The sequence below is a fragment of the Centropristis striata genome, chromosome 1 (assembly GCF_030273125.1).
Source record: "Centropristis striata isolate RG_2023a ecotype Rhode Island chromosome 1, C.striata_1.0, whole genome shotgun sequence".
NCBI lineage: Eukaryota > Metazoa > Chordata > Actinopteri > Perciformes > Serranidae > Centropristis > Centropristis striata.
The window spans coordinates 2,076,984-2,097,649 of NC_081517.1; the positions used below are offsets into that span (position 1 = coordinate 2,076,984).

Below are 20,666 nucleotides of genomic sequence, written 5' to 3' on the forward strand. Positions count from 1 at the left end.
GAGCCATATTGCCGGATTGTAGAAGTAAAGATTAAACAACACAAAGGATAATTTTTTCGCCGTTTAAAGCCGGAAGTTTTTCGCGGGTGACGAGCCGCGGCGGCCGTCGCGAGCGTCATTTCCGGTAAGTGCATCACGGAGTATTAGATTTGGAACAACACTCACCTGCTGAAATCTGTGTACCTTGTGAGTGCGGATAGTGTACTGCATTTAAGTGTACTCATGGAAGTATGGGTATTGGAACACAGCACTAATCTCCAATGAGATTTGGTCTGGTGTTAGCCAGGCTACAAAAAAGCACTAAATGACTGAAAAAACACTAAATTACTTTAAAAAAGACCCAAAATGACCCAAAAAATACACATTACTAAAAAAAAAGACCCAAAATTATTAGAAAAAGACACAATATTACTAAAGAAAAAAGCAACAAATGACAGAAAAAATACACAAAATTACCAAAAAGACACAAAATTACAAAAAAGACACAAAATTATTTTTAAAAAAGACACAAAATTACCAAAAAATGACACAAAAAGGCACTAAATGACTGAAATAACACTAAATTACTTTAAAAAGACCCAAAATGACCCAAAAAATACACATTACTAAAAAAAAAAAAGACCCAAAATTATTAGAAAAAGACACAAAATTACTAAAAAAAAAAAGGCAACAAATGACAGAAAAAATACACAAAATTACCAAAAAGACACAAAATTACAAAAAAAGAGACAAAATTACTAAAAAAGGCACAAAATTATTTTTAAAAAGACACAAAATTACCAAAAAAAGACACAAAAAGGCACTAAATGACTGAAAAAACACCAAATTACTTTAAAAAGACCCAAAATGACCCAAAAAATACACATTACTAAAAAAAAAAAGACCCAAAATTATTAGAAAAAGACACAAAATTACTACAAAAAAAGGCAACAAATGACAGAAAAAATACACAAAATTACCAAAAAGTGTAATATTAGTAAATATTACACGTTCCTAGCAATTTAGAGATACTGAGTGATGACAGACTTTAATATATTTTGAGTTGAAATCCTGGGGGCCGCTGGAAGCAGTATCAAAATGACCAAAAAAAGACACAGAATTACTTAAAAAAGACACAAAATGACAGAAAAAAACGAAATTACTTAAGACACAAAATGACCAAAAGAAGACACAAAATTACTAAAAAAGACAAAAGTGACAGAAAAAAACTTAATTACTTAAAAGAGACACAAAATGACCAAAAGAAGACACAAAATTACCAAAAAAGACACAAAAAGGCACTAAATGACTGAAAAAACACTAAATTACTTTAAAAAGACCCAAAATGACCCAAAAAATACACATTACTAAAAAAAAAGACCCAAAATTATTAGAAAAAGACACAAAATTACAAAAAAAAAGGCAACAAATGACAGAAAAAATACACAAAATTACCAATATTACCAGTAATATTAGTAAATATTACACGTTCCTAGCAATTTAGAGATACTGAGTGATGACAGACTTTAATATATTTTGAGTTGAAATCCTGGGGGCCACTGGAAGCAGTATCAAAATGACCAAAAAAAGACACAAAATTACTTAAAAAAGACACAAAATGACAGAAAAAAACAAAATTACTTAAGACACAAAATGACCAAAAGAAGACACAAAATTACTAAAAATAATATAACATAATAATAATAATACACATTACTAAAAAAAAAAAGACACAAAATTATTAGAAAAAGACACAAAATTACCAAAAAAAAAAAAAGGCAACAAATGACAGAAAAAATACACAAAATTACCAAAAAGACACAAAATTACTAAAAAAGGCACAAAATTATTTTTAAAAAGACACAAAATTACCAAAAGAAGACCCAAAATGACAAAAAAAGACCCAAAATGACCCAAAAAATACACATTACAAAAAAAGACCCCAAATTATTAGAAAAAGACACAAAATTACTAAAAAAAAAGGCAACAAATGACAGAAAAAATACACAAAATTACCAAAAAGACACAAAGTTACTAAAAAAGACAAAATAATTAAAAAAAAAGACACAAAATTACCAAAAGAAGACACAAAATTACTAAAAAAAAAGACAGAAGTGACAGAAAAAAACATAATTACTTAAAAAAAAGACACAAAATGACCAAAAGAAGACCCAAAATGACCCAAAAAATACACATTACTAAAAAAAAAAAGACACAAAATTAGTAATATTTGTAAATATTACACGTTCCTAGCAATTTAGAGATACTGAGTGATGACAGACTTTAATATATTTTGAGTTGAAATCCTCCCGTGTCCGAGTTCTCCACTGGTGGGTGCACTGTAAAAAATGTTTGTAAAAATTACAGTAAAACACTGTCAAATTGCATCAGAAATATGGCGTAAAATTAAAAATGTAATATCACCGTAGAAGATGCTTGTAATTACCGTAAATCAAGGAATAATGCAAAACTTTTAGACTGTAGAAAATACACAGTTTTTTCATGTAAAATGAATGGAGAAATACCATAATGTCACAAGGACACAATCACCCTAAAAATAAAGGCACTACTCAGTCTAAATTACAGTTTTTGCTGATTTTTACATTTAAATTTACAGTAGAAAACTCCCTGTATTTTTTACGGTGAAATTCTGGCAACCACAGCTGCCGGTATTTTACTGTAAATTAAACAGTGTGGTAATAGTCTGTCTGGCTAAAAAATGTAGATAAAACTGTTGTGATTTATTTTCTCCACTAGATGGCGATATTACACATCTCCCATTAGCTTTTGCTCACTCTTTGTGCTTTCATATCAGCCCTCTAAAGTTGTGAATGAGTTAATTCCCAGTGAGCTTATTGCTCCAAGCCAACCACCTATCTGCAAAAGATGCCAATCAGATATTCTACCTGAATGAAATGGATGCATAATGAATTCAGGTTCATCACGGCTTCATTTGTGTGGCGTTATCTTGTATCATCTGGCTGTTTGTCTGTGGAGGACTATGGATGTGTCTGGCCTGTTATCTCATGCATACCAGCCAGGAGTTGACCTTTCTGCTGAATGTCATGGCGGTACACAGAGTCAACGGCTGTACCAGATTAGTTGGGGGGGAAATATGCTCATAGACACACACTCTAACAAGGTACCTCCATGGCTGGATAATGAGACAATGGGCCCCTGGGCACAGACATGCAGAGGGCCCCCCCCTACACAGCAGCAAGACTCACACTTGGTGGTTTTGTAGTCTCTTTAGTTGTTTTTTTTGTCTCTTTGTAATAATTCTGTGTCTTTTTGTGGTTGTTTTGTGTCACTAATTGTTTTGTTTTTTGTAGTTGTTACAAATATCAGTTTTTTTCTCTCTCTTTGCTGTTGTTGTTGTTTCAGATATCTTTGTTATTTTGTATCTTTTTGTAGTTGTTTATTGTCTCTTTGTAGTTGTTTTTTTTGTCTATTTGTCATCCTTCTGTGTCTCTTTGTGGTTGTTTTGTGTCACTAATTGTTTTGTTTTTTGTAGTTGTTACAAATCTCTGTTGTTTTTTGTCTCTTTGCTGTTGTTGTTTCAGATATCTTTGTAGTTTTGTGTCTCTTTGTTGTTGTTTCAGATATTTTTGTATTTTGGTCTCTTTGTGGTTGTTTTGTGTCACTAATTGTTTTGTTTTTTGTAGTTGTTAGGAATCTCTGTTGTTTTTTGTCTGTTTGTTGTTGTTGTTTCAGATATGTTTGTTATTTTGTATCTTTTTGTAGTTGTTTATTGTCTCTTTGTAGTCGTATGTGACTCTTTGTGGTTGTTTTGTGTCACTTATTGTTTTTGTTGTAGTTGTTACAAATCTCTGTTGTTTTTTGTCTCTTTGCTGTTGTTGTTTCAGATATCTTTGTAGTTTTGTGTCTCTTTGTAGTTGTTTTATTGTCTCTTTGTAGTAATTTTGTGACTCTTTGTGGTTGTTTTGTGTCACTTATTGTTTTTATTGTAGTTGTTGCAAATATCTGTCTCTTTGCTGTTGTTGTTTCAGATATCTTTGTAGTTGTGTGTCTCTTTGTAGTCCTTCTGTGTCTCTTTGTGGTTGTTTTGTGTCACTAATTGTTTTGTTTTTTGTAGTTGTTACGGATCTCTGTTGTTTTTTGTCTCTTTGCTGTTGTTGTTTCAGATATCTTTGTTATTTGTATCTTTTTGTAGTTGTTTATTGTCTCTTCGTAATAATTCTGTGTCTCTTTGTGGTTGTTTTGTGTCACTAATTGTGTTTTTTTGTACTTGTTACGAATCTCTGTCTCTTTGTTGTTTCAGATATCTTTGTATTTTTGTCTCTTTGTTGTTGTTTTGTGCAACTAATTGTTTTTTGTACTTCTTACGAATCTCTGTCTCTTTGCTGTTGTTGTTTCAGATATCTTTGTAGTTGTGTGTCTCTCTAGTCATTTTGTGACTCTTTGTGGTTGTTTTGTGTCATTAATTGTTTTGTTTTTTGTAGTTGTTACGAATCTCTGTTTTTTTTTCTCTCTTTGCTGTTGTTGTTTCAGATATCTTTGTTATTTTGTATCTTTTTGTAGTTGTTTATTGTCTTTTTGTAATAATTCTGTGTCTCTTTGTGGTTGTTTTGTGTCACTAATTGTGTTTTTTTGTACTTGTTACGAATCTCTGTCTCTTTGTTGTTGTTATTTCATATATCTTTGTAGTTGTGTGTCTCTTTGTAGTCATTTTGTGTCTCATTGTGGTTTTTTTGGTGTCACTAATTGTTTTTTTGTTGTTGTTACGAATCTCTTTGTATTTTTGTCTCTTTGTGGTTGTTTTGTGTCACTAATTGTGTTTTTTTGTACTTGTTACGAATCTCTGTCTCTTTGTTGTTGTTATTTCATATATCTTTGTAGTTTTGTGTCTCTTTGTGGTCGTTTTAGCCTTTTCCATAGTCGTTGAGAGTCTCTTAATGTCTCTTTGCAGCTGTTTTGCACCTCTTTTTAGTGTTTTTGTGTATCCTTGTAGCTGTTGTGAGTCTCTTCCAGGTCGATCCGTGTTTTTTTGTTTTTGTTTCAGATATCTTTGTAGTTTTGTGTCTCTTTGCAGTCATTTTGTGTCTCTTTGTGGTCGTTTTAGCCTTTTTCATAGTCGTTGAGAGTCTCTTAATGTCTCTTTTTAGTGTTTTTTTGTATCCTTGTAGCTGTTGTGAGTCTCTTCCAGGTCGATCCGTGTCTCTTTGAGTGACATTTTGTCGGTGAAGGTCAGGTGGGCCTCTGACAGTTTGTTCCCCTGCTCAGTAATCCATCCATGGGTACCACATACTCCCTGTTCATTTACTTTGTTACACTGTGTGTACTTCCCACATATGTCTTACCTACAGTACATCTGCTCAGTGACCTCTATCTGTTTCCTTTTTTTTTTCTTGTTTCTTTGGCTTTATCCCTTAATCCCACATCTTCTTCTGTACTGTTGCTACATCTCTCTTCACCCCCACCACACACACACACACACACACACACACACACACACACAGCACCTCCCGGCTCATCTCCCACAACTCTTGAAACACATTACTGTCTGAAATGGGGCCAAAGCATCCTCCAGTCTCCAGCGGGTGAGGTGCGAGTGTGTTTCAGGAGTGTGCAGAGGCATGTGTAAGTGTAAGTGTGTTCATAGGGGGAGTTCTGTGTAAGTGGGTCACCTTACTGCAGCATCCAGCTCCCAGCCACCGTGTCACTACATGGCCCCACACACTCAGACACACACTTTGTGTTTCATATTTTTATTGATGTGTATACAAAAAAAAACAGAGGGACATACCTACATCAGGGTACATTGGTGTCGACATTAAACATGTTGTACATACACATCCTTAGATTTAAATTGTATGATTTTAAGAACAAACAACAGTCACACAAAACGAAACCAAATAGACTATACAGTATTTAAATATTTAGACATAGTCTGTATAAAATGAATAAACTGACCACATAAACATAACAGATAAAATACATAAATAATAATAAAAGAGAGGGGAAAGAGGAGGAAGTAAAAAAAAATAAAAATAAATAATAATAATTATATATATATATATATATATATATATATATATATATATATATATATATATATATATAAATATAATAAAATAAATAAATAGATAAATAAATAAATAAATAAATATATATATATACATATATATACATAACAGATAAAATACATAAATAACAATAAAAGAGAGAGGGGAAAGAGGAGGAAGTAAAAAAAAAAAAAAAAAAAAAAAAAAAAAAAATATATATATATATATATATATATATATATATAATAAAATAAATAAATAGATAAATAAATAAATAAATAAATAAATAAATATATATATATATATATAATAAAATAAATAAATAGATAAATAAAAAGGGACAAAGAAAAGAAAAGAAAGGAGTGTGGGGGGGGGTTACATCGTCACAAAAAAGTCCATAAACGGTTGCCATTTATCGTAGAATTTGCTCAAGTTTCCCCTTCTTGAATATCTAATTTTACTCAGACACATACTTAACCCATTCTCCATCCACTGTCCCCTTTTTTTTTCCAGCCGGGCAACTGTTTTGTTTTTGTGTAAAGTGTAAAACGCACTCATAAACAGACATTTTCTCTAATTCCCTTAAGCTCCACAGAGTGCCAGACTTTACTCTTATTCTCAGGGGCGGAACAAAGTAAAAAAAAAACCCAACATAAAAACATCTCTCTTCTGTTTTTCTTTCCTGTCTCTCACTCCTCTCTCTATCACTCTCCTCCCTCCCCTTTGCTTCTCATCCATTCCTCACTCTTGACCTGCAGGAGGACTCCCACGGTGCTCTTTTGGCATGTTTGAATTTTTAAACAACCCGTGAGGTCTAAGGAGTCAGGTATATGCCTCCCTCACACTGCTGCTGTGTGTGTGTGTTTGTGTTCTTGTATTTCCTACATAGTGAGGACAAGAACGCATTTTTAACCAACAGAGTGAGGACATTTTTCCGAAGTGAGGACATTTCGGCCGGTCCTCACTTCTTTAAAGGCTTTTTTGAGATTTCCGACTTTGTTTTAAAGGGTTAAAGGTTACATGATAATAATAATTAACTGAAACTGTATTGTGTGGTTACAAAACTAACTAAAATTATAGTGAAACTAAATTTGAAAACTAAAAACTAAAACTAATGAAAAATCCCAAACTATTATAACTTTGCATGGGAATTCACTGTTCCAATGAGGGTCCTCACAAAGATAGAAGTACAAGAATGTGTGGTGTGTGTGTGTGTGTGTGTGTGTGTTCTTGTATTTCCTACATAGTGAGGACCAGAACGCATTTTTAACCAACAGAGTGAGGACATTTTTCCGAAGTGAGGACATTTCGGCCGGTCCTCACTTCTTTAAAGGCTTTTTTGAGATTTCCGATTTTGTTTTAAAGGTTAAAGGTTACATGATAATGATAATTAACTGAGACTGTATTGTGTGGTTACAAAACTAACTAAAATTATAGTGAAACTAAATTTGAAAACAAAAATTCACAACAAAATTAAAACTAAAACTAATGAAAAAACCCAAACTACTATAACCTTGCATGGGAATTCACTGTTCCAATGAGGGTCCTCACAAAGATAGAAGTACAAGAATGTGTGTGTGTGTGTGTGTGTGTGTGTGTGTGTGTGTGTGTGTGTGTGTGTGTGTGTGTGTTCTTGTATTTCCTACATAGTGAGGACCAGAACGCATTTTTAACCAACAGAGTGAGGACATTTTTCCTAAGTGAGGACATTTCGGCCGGTCCTCACTTCTTTAAAGGCTTTTTTGAGATTTCCGATTTTGTTTTAAAGGTTAAAGGTTACATGATAATGATAATTAACTGAAACTGTATTGTGTGGTTACAAAACTTACTAAAATTATAATGAAAATGTCCTTTGTTTTCGTCTTTGTCAACTTGTTTTATACATAATGAAGATGGATCAGACAAAGGAAATAAAGGCAAAATTTACTGTGACCTCTTTTAATTTCCCACTCAACAAATACCCCATTACAAAAAACTAAAACTAACAATACAACTAATAAAAACTAAACTAAAACTAAAGCATTTAAAAACTAAAACTAGCAAACTCACTCTAAAAATTAATTAAAACTAACTGAATTTGAAAACAAAAATTAAAAATAAAACTAATGAAAAATTCAAAACTATTATAACCTTGCAAGGGAATTCACTGTTCCAATGAGGGTCCTCACAAAGATAGAAGTACAAGAATGTGTGGTGTGTGTGTGTGTGTGTGTGTGTCTATACGACTAGTTTCTTGGCTGCTCAGTCATGCAATGTTTTGCACGTGTGTGTATGCATGCACTTCTGTGACCTTTCAGATATTGTGCAACGCTGGGGGCAGTGCGTTATAAAAAGGCAAAAGCACTCTGATCTTTAACTTGACACCTCCTCCACAGGGTGAAGCAGGCGTTACTTTGCTCAGTTAGGGAGTTGTGTTGCCGTCTTATTTGTTTGATTTTTTTTATCTACACTTGAAGCAAGTCTTCTTTTTCTTAAACTTTCAGAGCAGAGGAGAGGAATGCCCTCCCACATGGTGCAGAGAACATCTGTTAGTGAGAAATAAAAGGCCTTGCGAGAGAAAAAGGAGCAGGAGGAGGAAGGGGGACTTACATTACTACAAGTGGGGAACAGAAAGGAGGTGCAGAAAGAACAAGAGAGCATGCAGGGAGGTGGAAACGAGAGGAGTGAAAGTGACAAGACATCAGCCGGAGGAGACCACCTCATCTACAGAGCAGCAGAGGTGAGACACGATGAGGTATAGTGGCTTACAGGTGTACATGTTCAAGGACACACACACACACAAACACACTCAGCGTGGTAACAGAAGCCTGCATCAATAATGTAGCTGAGAGAAACAGGATGCAGATTCTGCCTTACATAAGAGTTTACAGCGGGCTGTTCTGAGACAGCCTCTTTCATTCTCTTCTTCGCCCTCAGGCTGGATGCACACAAGATTTCTCAAGCTAATTAACCACCACATTTGCCATCCAAACAACTTTTCAAGATAAGTGTGCTGCAACAAAGGCACGAGAGCAACGCTGAAGCTATTTTTTTTTTAACTCCAGTCTACTGACTTTAGGTGATTTGTTTTACTCTATTGCGGGCGACATTTTTCAGCAGTGTTTCAACCACCAGTCTCTAATTTGCTGAATGTTACACTATAAAAGTTTCATTATTGGAACAAACCTGTTGTCTGTACTGTAGCAGGGCAAGGTTGTTTAGTTTGTTGGCAAAGTACAAATCCTTCAACATTAATGACCTGAGGACTGAACTTTGTCTCTGCAGCTAAGAGACAAACTAATCTGGCTGGACTTCCCAAGAGCCAAAGCACATAGATAGATAGATAGATAGATAGATAGATAGATAGATAGATAGATAGATAGATAGATAGATAGATAGATAGATAGATAGATAGATAGATAGATAGATAGATAGATAGATAGATAGATAGGATATACACTACCGGTCAAAAGTTTTAGAACACACCAACTTTTCCAGAATTTAATTGAAAATGATGCAGTTTAATGTCTCAGTGTACTCTGAAATTAATGCACATTTGCAACATTTAAAATTCTTTATTGAGCATGATAGTGTTTTGAAAGTAAAAAAAAGATTCAAAATCACATTTTATGTTGGACTAAAGGACAAAAAAAAGACACAAAATTAAAAAAAAAAGACACCAAAAGACACAAAATGACTAAAAAAAGACACAAAATGACTTACAAAGACATGAAAAGAATTCAAAAATGGACAAAATAGCCCAAGACTCCATAGAGTTAAGTTGTTAACCCATTTCTTGTTCCCTGAAAAAGGCCTACTTGTATAATTCTGAAATGTACATTATTTTTCAGTTTTGGTTCAGCTTACCTTTTTTTATTTACCTCTGGCAGTTCACCACTTACCTTTGGACCCTTTCAAGCTGTTCATTTGACTTGAACTGCTTGAATTTCAATAAAAAACTGGAAAAATTGGGGTGTTCTAAAACTTTTGACCGGTAGTGTATCTGACCAGATCAAAATCTGAACCATACTAGACCAGACTCTAACTATATTTACTACAACACATACAGAGCTGCTAGCATGACTGTAGACCCACTGTCATCTTAAACCTGCATTCTCTCTAATGGCCAGCAGGGGGCGACTCCACTATATGCAAAACAAAGTTTGAGAAAATCACTTCTTACTTGATTTATTACCTCAGTAAACATTTTTTTACTGCGTTTATGGTCTCAATAGCTGGTTTCAAGTCTTCTTTAACCCATTTAGGCCTAAAACACCTGGAAAAAATACCTGTAAAACCTTTAAAATCAGCCCCTAAAACCTGAAGTTTTTCTGGAAATTCAACAGAAGTGTCAACTCTTCCTACTAAATAATAGATTTTTCAGCCTCTGTAGCAGATAGAAATGAAATTCAAAAAGTATTTGAGAGCTTATAGCTGTTATATCTGAGCTCCCTCCGCTATAGTCGTCTTCCGCCATGATTTCAGTTCTGGAAATGTCCCATGATGCATTGCCACACTCCCACATGTATTCTGATGCATTTCATCGGCCAAGAGACCTAAAATAGGTGGAAAAAACTACAAATTCTACAAAACGACGTATCTCCTGGCTTTAATGGTAGAATAACACAAGAGCTCCTCCGGTTTTAATGGTAGAAATGCGGTAATGCTTTCCCGGCTTAAATGGGTTAATACTGCATGATGTTCATTTTGTAAATGATATTTCCATTCAGAGTAAAATAGCAGTGTATGCTTTGGGGGTGCGGCTATGCTTTCTTCTTAAAACTTTGACCCTTCTAATAGTGTGTTTCAGTTCATGAAAGTTAGCTGTAACCATTTGTTTGACTAAAAATATCTTCAGCATTCGGTTTTTCTAAGACACTCTAAAGAATCGACTTTTCATTTTTGCTAGCTAGTGCTAGCGCTAGCTGGTAACTTAGCTCTAAAATGGTCACTACTGGCACAAAAAAAACCCTTAATGGCAACAGACAAAATTCCACTCTTGTGGCTTCTAAATATTAGTCTGCAAACCAGTGAGTGTCTCTGTCCACTCATTGTTTTGATTTTACTTGAACTTAACTGTTTCACTCTCACCATTCTTACACTGCAAAAAAAGAAAAGTTGGGTGAACTCAAGATTTCAAGGCAACAAACTTCGATAAAATTTTAAGTTGGACAATTAAACTAAATATGTTAAGTTTTGTTTTTGAGTTTGCTCAACTCTGAATTCAGATTTTTTAATTTATAATTTTACATTGTAATAACTTTTAATCCTTACTTCTGCTAACTTCTGCAATCTGCTGAATTGGCACGATTGTAACGCCGCTATGAAATGTCAGCTAATGTTGCGACCACAATTTTGAGTTAGCATTGATACGCTAATGGCTACTCTTGTAGCTGTAACAACCTTCGCCGCTAGCATCAGTTAGCCGCTAGCATCAGTTAGCCGCTAGCTTTCGCTAATGACAGAATTTCACCGCTTTCCCGCATTTCACAACAAAGAAATAAGAGTTATCAGAACTATTGTCCCTTGTTGTGAACCCCAACTTAAAGATATAAGTAACAACAACTCACCAACTTGTTTTTGAGCAGACAACTGGCTTCCTTTGTTGTGCTAACTTACATTATTGCCCTAAATGTCAATAATTTATATTTCCAAGTTTTACCAACTTAAATCACTGTTTTAGGCCAAAAAATACAAGTTGGCTTTTTTTGCAGTGTACAGTATAATCATTATTTCCAACAGCAGGCAGCTTTTTTCAGTGAAAAATCTCTTAAAATACACCTTCGCTACCAACACCAGACAGACATATTTAGCAGTTAGCTGGTGAACATTTAGCAGCTGGAGGGACAGATATTTCACTCGGGTGGTGCAGACCATAACAGAGCAAAAAGACGACTAATATTGCACTTTGACTCCTTGTCTGCTGAAAGTATAACTTATCAACAGTTCCCCTAACTCTCTACCCTGAACAACTTTATATGGTGACAATATGTCAATGTTGTATTTACAACTTGTTACGCCACCCCCAAGCCTAGCTAACAAAATCTCAAAATCAGGTTTAATTGAGATGATAAATATATACACGAATCAAGGAAATTAAAAAAAGAGAACCGAGGAAACATTTTGTAAGTCAAAGCAGGAAAACTGTAGAAAATCTCAGGAAATTGCCCCTGTTTTTCTTTATTATTTCATCTCTGAGGCTTTTTCTTCACCTTCTTGTTTGTTTGTCTCTCTTTAATACTTTGGCCTCCACAGCTTTCTTTGTCTCAGTTATTTATCCGTGTTATGTGGGCTAACTGGCAAACTGTTGATGTGTGTGTGTGTGTGTGTGTGCGTGCATGTGTGTGTTTGTGAGCTTATATATAAATAATTATGGTAAGGTGTGAGACAGTTTGCTTTGTGCACATGTCTGCTTCAAAGTATGAACTTGTCAAAACTGTCTCTATAAAACTGTTAATGTGGGCAGATATATGTGTGAATCACAGTTTTCATTTGTAAAATGTGTGTGTGTGTGTGTGTGTGTGTGTGTAGAAGCTCATCATGCTTGTGCTATCCTTTTTCTGCCACATTGCCATGGCGACAGTGCCCTCCCGGGGTAATGGGGGACGAGTGCGCCAGAGCTATTTATTCTCTCTTTCTCCCTCCCTCCCTCACTGCCTCCCTCCCTCCCTCCCTCCCTCACTGCCTCCCTCCCTCCATCCATCCATCCATCCATCCATCCATCCATGCATCCATCGCCCTCTCTTTCCCTCCGTCTCTCTCTCTCTCTCGCTCTTCATCTCTGCCCTCTTCCTCCTGCGAACCTCGCCGTCTCCCTCCTTCCTCTGCTCTTTCTTCCCCTCTCTGATTGGCTTAACACTCTCCTCCTCAAAATGAGATACTGCCTAATGAGACAGAGGGTGAGGAAGAGAAGGAGGGAGACAAAGAGCAAGTGTCTTAAAAAAGGGAAGTAGAAATATGTGGAGGAGGCGATCTATGCAGACTTGTGTTCCTCGTTGCATGTAAAGAGAAAACCAAACTCTGTGATGTCATTTTGGAGGGAAAGTGCAGTATGTCTCTTCATATATATATAATCCTACATTTAGCTTGCTGTCTTGCCTACATATACATGCATGTACTGTAATGGACATGCATGTAGTCTCTTCAGTTGCTGAGGGCTCAGTGGGGGTCATGACCTTTTGAAATGGTTTGAAGATTTGAGAATATCTAATTAAGCAGTGTTTGCAGCGGAGGTCAGCAACCTTTTTGACTTGAATCTGAACCAGAAACCCAATGGTACCTTTTCTTTCTCCATACTTTACTCCCTCAGTTATGACAAAAATGTATATTCAGTTGTAAAAAAATAAGTTTTAAGTTTGTGTTTGTGTAGCAGAAAATACTTCGGTAACACTTTACAATAACCATCATTTATAGATGGTAAATAGACCATTTATAAATGGTAAACAGGTAGTTTATTAATGTTTAATCATCATTTATAAACCATATATAGGCCATTTAGAATGGTGAATAGAAAATGTAATAATGTTGAACTATAATTTATAAATGCCAAATAGATTACTTTACCATAAACAAACATAATTATTAGCTTATTAATAGCTTTACACACATTATAACATTTTTAACACCATGTTAAGTATGTAAATGATTTCAAAATTATTCTTATACCTTTAAGAAATTGCTTGAAACCATTTAAAGATTAAATATGTATAGAATTTTGTAAATGGTTAACAATAATTGGTTTATAAACCATCTATAAACATCACTTAGATGTTATTGTAAAGTGTTACCAATACTTCTTGACTAAAAATAATGAAGCGAGACCTTTCCTTTCATGATCAGACGATCTTTAGTGAAAAATAAAGAAGAGCAAAAAAAATACAGCGTGTGTGCTCATGCCGTGACTCCACATTTCTTGCTAACACAACAAACTCTGACATAATCACGTACACTCTAAAAAATGTCTGTAGATTTTACGGTGAAAAACTGCTAAACCATGACAGTAAAAGTCCGTAAAATGATAAATTCAGTTTCAGTAACAATGAAACACCTTAAATGTATCAGACAAAACAGTATTTTTATAATAATATTATAAGTCATCACTGTAATTTTTGCATTTATCTTTTGTAAAAAATACTTTTCCTAACTGTTAAATGTACTAAACACCAACAGAAATATACTGTAATATTTAATGGTAAAATCTTTAATTTATGCAGCATTTATAAAGTATTTTCTTGTCAATTATATGGCAGAACAGCGTTTCTTTTAAAGGAAAAACTTTTTTATTTATACAATAAAAAATGTAATAAAATCTTAAACGTGAAATCAACAGTGCTAATATCATTTTACCGTAATATTAAAAAAAAGTTCTACCGTATTTATTACGGTAAAGTTCTGGCAACCACAGCTGCCGTTTTTTTACCGTAAAAACAACAGGTTTTTTTTTACAGTGTACGTTACGTCTGCTCCTAGAGCATCTTGGGAAATGAAGTATTTTTAATGTAACTCCAAATCAATTAAATTAAATGTCTCTTTCTACTCACATATGACACACATGAACTGTTTTTAATAATATTACTGTTAACTTATATTTGAACCTGTATTGACTTATTTATTCTTTTATTCAGTCAAATAAATTCTCAACAGTTTGTGTTTGACCAGGTGTTTTTTAAGCTTTGCATTCTGCATTACGAATGTTGCAGCGGGCAGAATTGCCTTTGTCGAGTTCTGAAAAGTGTTATCACACTTTCGGCTCAACGTTGCCCTGACTCGCTGATCTGAACAAGCTGCAGGGCTTATGTAGTCTTATTTTTTCTCTTTCTGTTTTTACTCAAAGTTACTCTCTCAGTCACTCTCAGGCACCTATTGATTTAATGTAAATTGGTACTTTGTAGTGCTGACATAGTTTATTCTTTACCCATAAAAGTATAGAGTTTGGTACCCAACACATCTGAGCCCAGACATGCCAACAGTATAGAGGGTATAGACCCAGAACACGCTGGAGAGATTAATTATTTCGTCTGGCCGGGGAACACCCCAGGGTTCCCCAGAAAGAGCTCCTTGCTTATTTACCCTGCTGGCCCTGTAACCCGGTCCTGGATAAGGAGATGAACATTTTTGGATACACTGCAAAAAAGCCAACTTGTATTTTTTGGCCTAAAACAGTGATTTAAGTTGGTAAAACTTGGAAATATAAATGATTGACATTTAGGGCAATAATGTAAGTTAGCACAACAAAGGAAGCCAGTTGTCTGCTCAAAAACAAGTTGGTGAGTTGTTGTTACTTATATCTTTAAGTTGGGGTTCACAACAAGGGACAATAGTTCTGATAACTCTTATTTCTTTGTTGTGAAATTTGGTCATTAGCGAAAGCTAGCGGCTAACTGATGCTAGCGGCTAACTGATGCTAGCGGCGCTGCTTGTTACAGCTACAAGAGTAGCCATTAGCGTATCAAAGCTAACTCAAAATTGTGGTCACAACATTAGCTGACATTTCATAGCAGCGTTACAATCGTGCCAGAGAAATTCAGAGTTGGGCAAACTCAAAAACAAAACTTAAAATATTTAGTTTAATTGTCCAACTTAAAATTTTATCGAAGTTTGTTGCCTTGAAATTTTGAGTTCACCCCACTTTTCTTTTTTTGCAGTGTAGATGAAATCATTCACTATTTTACAACAATCTGAAACATAAACAGAATTTTGTGCAATAGTGACATTTTGGGAAATATGCTTGAAAGGGGAGCTTGGCTCTGTTTAAAGGAAACAGCCCCCTCAAACTCACCACCTAAGCTAAGCTAAGATAAGCTAAGCTAACCGGGTTCTGGCAGGCAGTTTCATATTTACATTGAAGTGTTATTCATTTCTCATTAATTTTCCCATCACAAAACAAATAAGCATTCTCCCCAAAAAGTTAAATTATTCTTTCAGTTATCCAAAAACTCCCTTCCCCCGGGTTGGGAACCATTAGGTAAATCAGTTAATATACGTTACTTTGTATATTGTCAACAAATTCCACTGGAAGGCCAAAACAAATGATAAGTTAGCTCTTCTTTCAATTATCAGCAAACATTACCACTAGCTAACTGGATGGTCTTCAGAGTGTCTTTTAGTGCAATTAAACACTCAAGGAGACATTTTTTGGCCCAAAATGTTACAATTAAATTTCATGAACTGAAAACACACTGTGAAAGGGTCAAAGTTCTAAGACGAAGCACACAGTGCACCAAAGCATACCCTGTTTTATCAGCTATTTTACTCTCAATGGGACCAAAACAAACAAAATGAACACCATGCTGTGTTGAAGAAGATTTGAAACTAAAGAATAAGACCATAAACTCTTTAGGAGAATATTTACTTCAGTAATAAATCTAAAGAAAAATAGGTAATTTTCTCATAGAACTCTGTTAAACTGGACTTCTTTTTGTAACCAGTGGAGTCGCCCCCTGCTGGCCAATATAAATAATGCAAGTTTAGAGCACACTGTAAAAAATGTTTGTAGAAATAACAGTAAAAAACTGTGAAATTGCATCAGAAATAGGTCGTAAAATTAAACGTTGTACATCACCGTAGTAGATACTTTTAATTACTGTCAATCAAAGAATAGTATAAAACTTTAAATTCTACCGCCATGAATTGTAGAAAACACACAGTTTTGCTGTAAAAATATAAAATTTTCATGTAAAGTAATGGAGAAATACCATGATGACACAATTATCCTAAAAGTAATGGGATTATTCAGTATAAATTACAGTTTTTGCTGATATTTACATTTACATACGCTCACTGTATTTTTTTTACGGTGAAGTTCTGGCAACCAAAGCTGCTATTTTACTGTAAATTAAACAGATTTTTTGTTTTTACAGTGCACCTGGCTTCACTTTTCAGACCCAGAGGTGGCTGCTTAGTTCCAATTGAAGATTTAGAATTTGAAAACATGCTTTCATTTAAAAAGCTGTGCAAACGTTACTCAAACAGGTGGAAAAAAAAGATCTACTGGGACTATTTTCAACGGTGGATTAATGCAAATTTGATCTTAGATTAAGTTACAGTGAGTAGCAGCAGGACAATGTATGTGGGGAGGAGGACAGTGTCCATGTTCATGGCAATGAAGGAGCATGTCAGTCAAACACACACACACACACACACACACACACACACACACACACACTAACACACAAATTTGAGCATCTTACAAAGAAATGACATAGTGATGGAAGACAGATTAGAGCACGATGGAGACAGTGGGAGGGAGAGGTAGAACGGAAGAAAGAGTAATAAGGAAAAAAGAGAGACGGAGAGGGAGGAGGAGGAGGGAAGGAGGTAGTGAGGAGGGAGGAGAGGGAGGAGGGAGGGAGGGAGGGAGGGAGGGAGGGAGGGAGGGCAGGAGAGATAAATGGCCCAGTAGACAGGAAGATGAGTGAAGCGAGAGAGCAACACTGTGTGGCATACTGCAGACAGAAAGACTAACGGAGCGAGAGAGTGAATGGGCGAGAAAGGGAGACGAGAGAGAGAGAGAGAGAGAGAGAGAGAGAGAGAGCTGAGGCACGTCAATCGCCCCCTCCTCCCTTTTCCTCCCCCTTTTCCCTCCCCCCTCTGCCCTCCCTGCCATGTAGCAGACCTTCGCTGGATGGTAACAAGCCACTCAGACGGCTGCAGCACACACACATATGTAGGCACACACAGATTTCCTGAAGATCATTTAAACCTTCATGTGTGCACTTCTGTATACGTGTGTTCATATGTGTGTGTGTGTGTGTGTGTGTGTGTGTGTGTTGGAGTGTGTGTCATTGTGGCAGCAGCGGTGAAAAACAGCCTCTACATATTTAAAGGAGAAAAAAAAGGACCCACATCACATGGTTGTTATTCTCTCAAATCTGCCTCTCAGGTCACTTTGACAGTCCACTCTCTCTCTCTCTCTCCCTCTCTCTCTCTCTCTCTCTCTCTCTCTCTCTCGCTCTAGAACACACACACACACACACACACACACACGTACACACACACACTCTGGAGCACTCAGCCTCTCGTTCCCTCCCTTTCTCTTCCTCTTTCTCCCTCTCTCCTCCCACCTGAGCTGTAATTTGCAGGGCTGATGAGGGTGAGGGCAGAGCAGAGGCAGGAACAGAATCCTTCTCACTCTATAACACACACACACACACTCTTACACACACATACACACACACACACACACACACACACACGGTGTGATTCACAGTGTACAGCTACAACTGAGAGAATCCGATCCTTTGTGCTCTTTTTTTAACCTCTTCTTCCCCTCTTTCTCTCTTTTCCTCCCTCGTCGTCACTCTCTCCTCCCTCCCTCTCTCTCTCTCTTTGCTCCCTGGTGGTGTGTGTGTGTGTGTGTGTGTGTGTGTGTGTGTGTGTGTGTGTCTGTGTGTGTATGTGAACAGTGGGGATAACAGACGCTCATGTGAGCAGCCTCAGTGGCGGCAGGCAGCAGTGACTGGTGAGAAAGAGGAGAGAGGAGAAGAGAGAGGAAGAGAGCGGTGATAACAGAAACCACCACCATCATTCTGATCGGATTCACACCAGACATGTGAGAAGATGTCCGTGGGCGGCTGCGCGTGTCCCGGTAAGTAGCTGCCGTGGTGATGGTTGCCGTTAACGACAGCTGCTGCTGCTGCTGCTGCTGCTGCTGCCAGCCGCTGACTTTTTTGGTTGTTGTTGTTGTTGTATTTTTTGTTGGCGAGTGCGGCCGCTGCCGTGGCGTGACTGGGGCAGAGAGAGGCAGGCAGAGAGAGGTGCCCCGGGGCCCTGGGGCTCTGGCTGCAAAGGCTCATGGGAGGTCGCCCTCTGTGAGGATGGAGAGCAAAAGAAAATACTAGAATAGATGCATCAACATGTAGTTTAATTCTTACTTTTGTCCTCTCTGTGTGACAACAAAGTGCTTTTTACTGTTAGAGGATGAAGGGAAAAAGATCTTTGTTGGTGTGCAGACATCTGGGCATGAAGTTGTTGCTATGGCACCACTAATGCTACTTCTTCTTCTTCTTCTTTTTCTTCTTCTTCTTCTTCTTCTTCTTCTTCTCTTCCTCCGCCACTTTGTTTTCCTTCTTGTTGCTCCTGGTGATGGTTTCTAACTGATGGCCCGGGTTAACGACAGAGCTCTTTTTAAAGTCGGCACAGATGTTCCACTCACTTATCCACAGTGTAAAAAAACTCTTGTGCAGAGATACCGCAAGAGGAAAGAAAAAGGGAAGGATCAAAGTGTGACATTTAAAGGGCAAAGGTCACCGGCTCGGATCAAAGGCTTGCATGATTTATTCTGCACCTCTAATGAATGTTTGATGTTTCACAGCTCACACAGGAGTGTTTCAATTAGAGCATGTTGAGGGTGATACGTTCAGCTTTAGACATGAAAATGCAGCATCACTGCATTTATTTGGCTCTAAGTGGTACATCAGTCTCAGCTTCCCTTAAAGATGTAACTCCTGCTCTCGGCTGTGTTAGTTTCACTTTTTACCCAGAAGTCCTTTCATCCTGAGTTCATGGAAGGTCAGTGGGTGCATTTGTGAGAGGTAGAAGTGCAGAGATGTACTGACCTTGTCTCATATGTTACAATCACCAGCATCACCGTTTGTTTCTCGCTGCTGCTTTCAATCTCATCTCCGTCCCCCTCGTGTCTCTGTCCTCTCTTGACCCGCTGCTGGGTCTCAGACGGACAAAACCCCGGGTTTCATTTCAGGCCTTTCAACTTCACAGACAACACGATAACAACACAACAATGCCGCAGTCAGACTTTCGCTTGTCACTATTTTTAATAAAATTGCTTAAAGTTGAGTAACAGCCACGGGGCTTCTGGGAGCCGAGCCACCGAGAGCGACCTGCAGGGAATAATATCCGTCATATTAGACCACCATATTGAGAGGTGTTCGCCGTCTGTGAAGGCTGAGGAACTCCCCGTCGTCCCCAAACTGTTGTGTTATGGTGTTGACAGCAAACAGATAATTCTTCTACATTTTATTAGCTTTAATCAGACAGTAGCGGAAGAAGAAAAAAGCGGAATCAAGGTCTAGAAATAAACCCTGCGCCGCCGAGCCTCAGGCAATATATTAAGTGATACAGCGATTTATGTTGCACTCCTGATAGGATGTGTAGGACATGAAATATCATCCTATAGCTGAAAATGTATTCATAATCGTGATAGATGTACTCAGAACCTACTGCCACACAATATACAGCAGCAGGAGAGGAGGAAGTAAGTGTGATAGAGTTGTGTGTGTGTGTGTGTGTGTGTGTGTGGGGTGCTGTATCACCCTGACGTGGCCTCCTTTCTCCTGCCACACTGGCCGCTGTGGTCAACCCTCACACGGCCGGGGATGTGGATACAGAACTCCAGCCAACCACGCATCCAGGATCAGATTACGCTGTTTGCCAGTCTCGACTTTAATCATTAGAAAGATGGAAACACTAACTGGTCCCATGTTTTTTGCGGTTTGGAAACTCTTCTGCTGACAGATTGTTTCAACGGTGGAAAGTTTAGGAAAGCAAATCAAGAGACAATGGCAACTCACCCTGGCCTAGAAGGATGGATGGATGGATGGATGGATGATGGAACGACACATGATTGAAGTGGAAGGATGTAGAAATGTGGACAAAAAGAGAGAGAGATTGGCACTGTGATCAAACCAGACGGATCAGCAAGGACAAACTCTCTAGACACAGCAG

At 37.0% G+C, this 20,666-nt stretch overlaps 1 protein-coding gene across 1 annotated transcript in view; it reads left to right on the forward strand.

The window, feature by feature from the left end:
• Window positions 1-18,429: 18,429 nt before the first annotated feature.
• The window catches only part of ldb1b (LIM-domain binding 1b), a 44,693-nt gene continuing 42,456 nt past the window's right edge, over window positions 18,430-20,666 (forward strand). Inside the window, exon 1 of the mRNA XM_059350724.1 lies at window positions 18,430-18,570. Within this exon, the coding sequence (XP_059206707.1) occupies window positions 18,543-18,570 (28 nt within the window). The 5' untranslated portion in view covers window positions 18,430-18,542. The remainder of the gene's footprint in view (window positions 18,571-20,666) is intronic.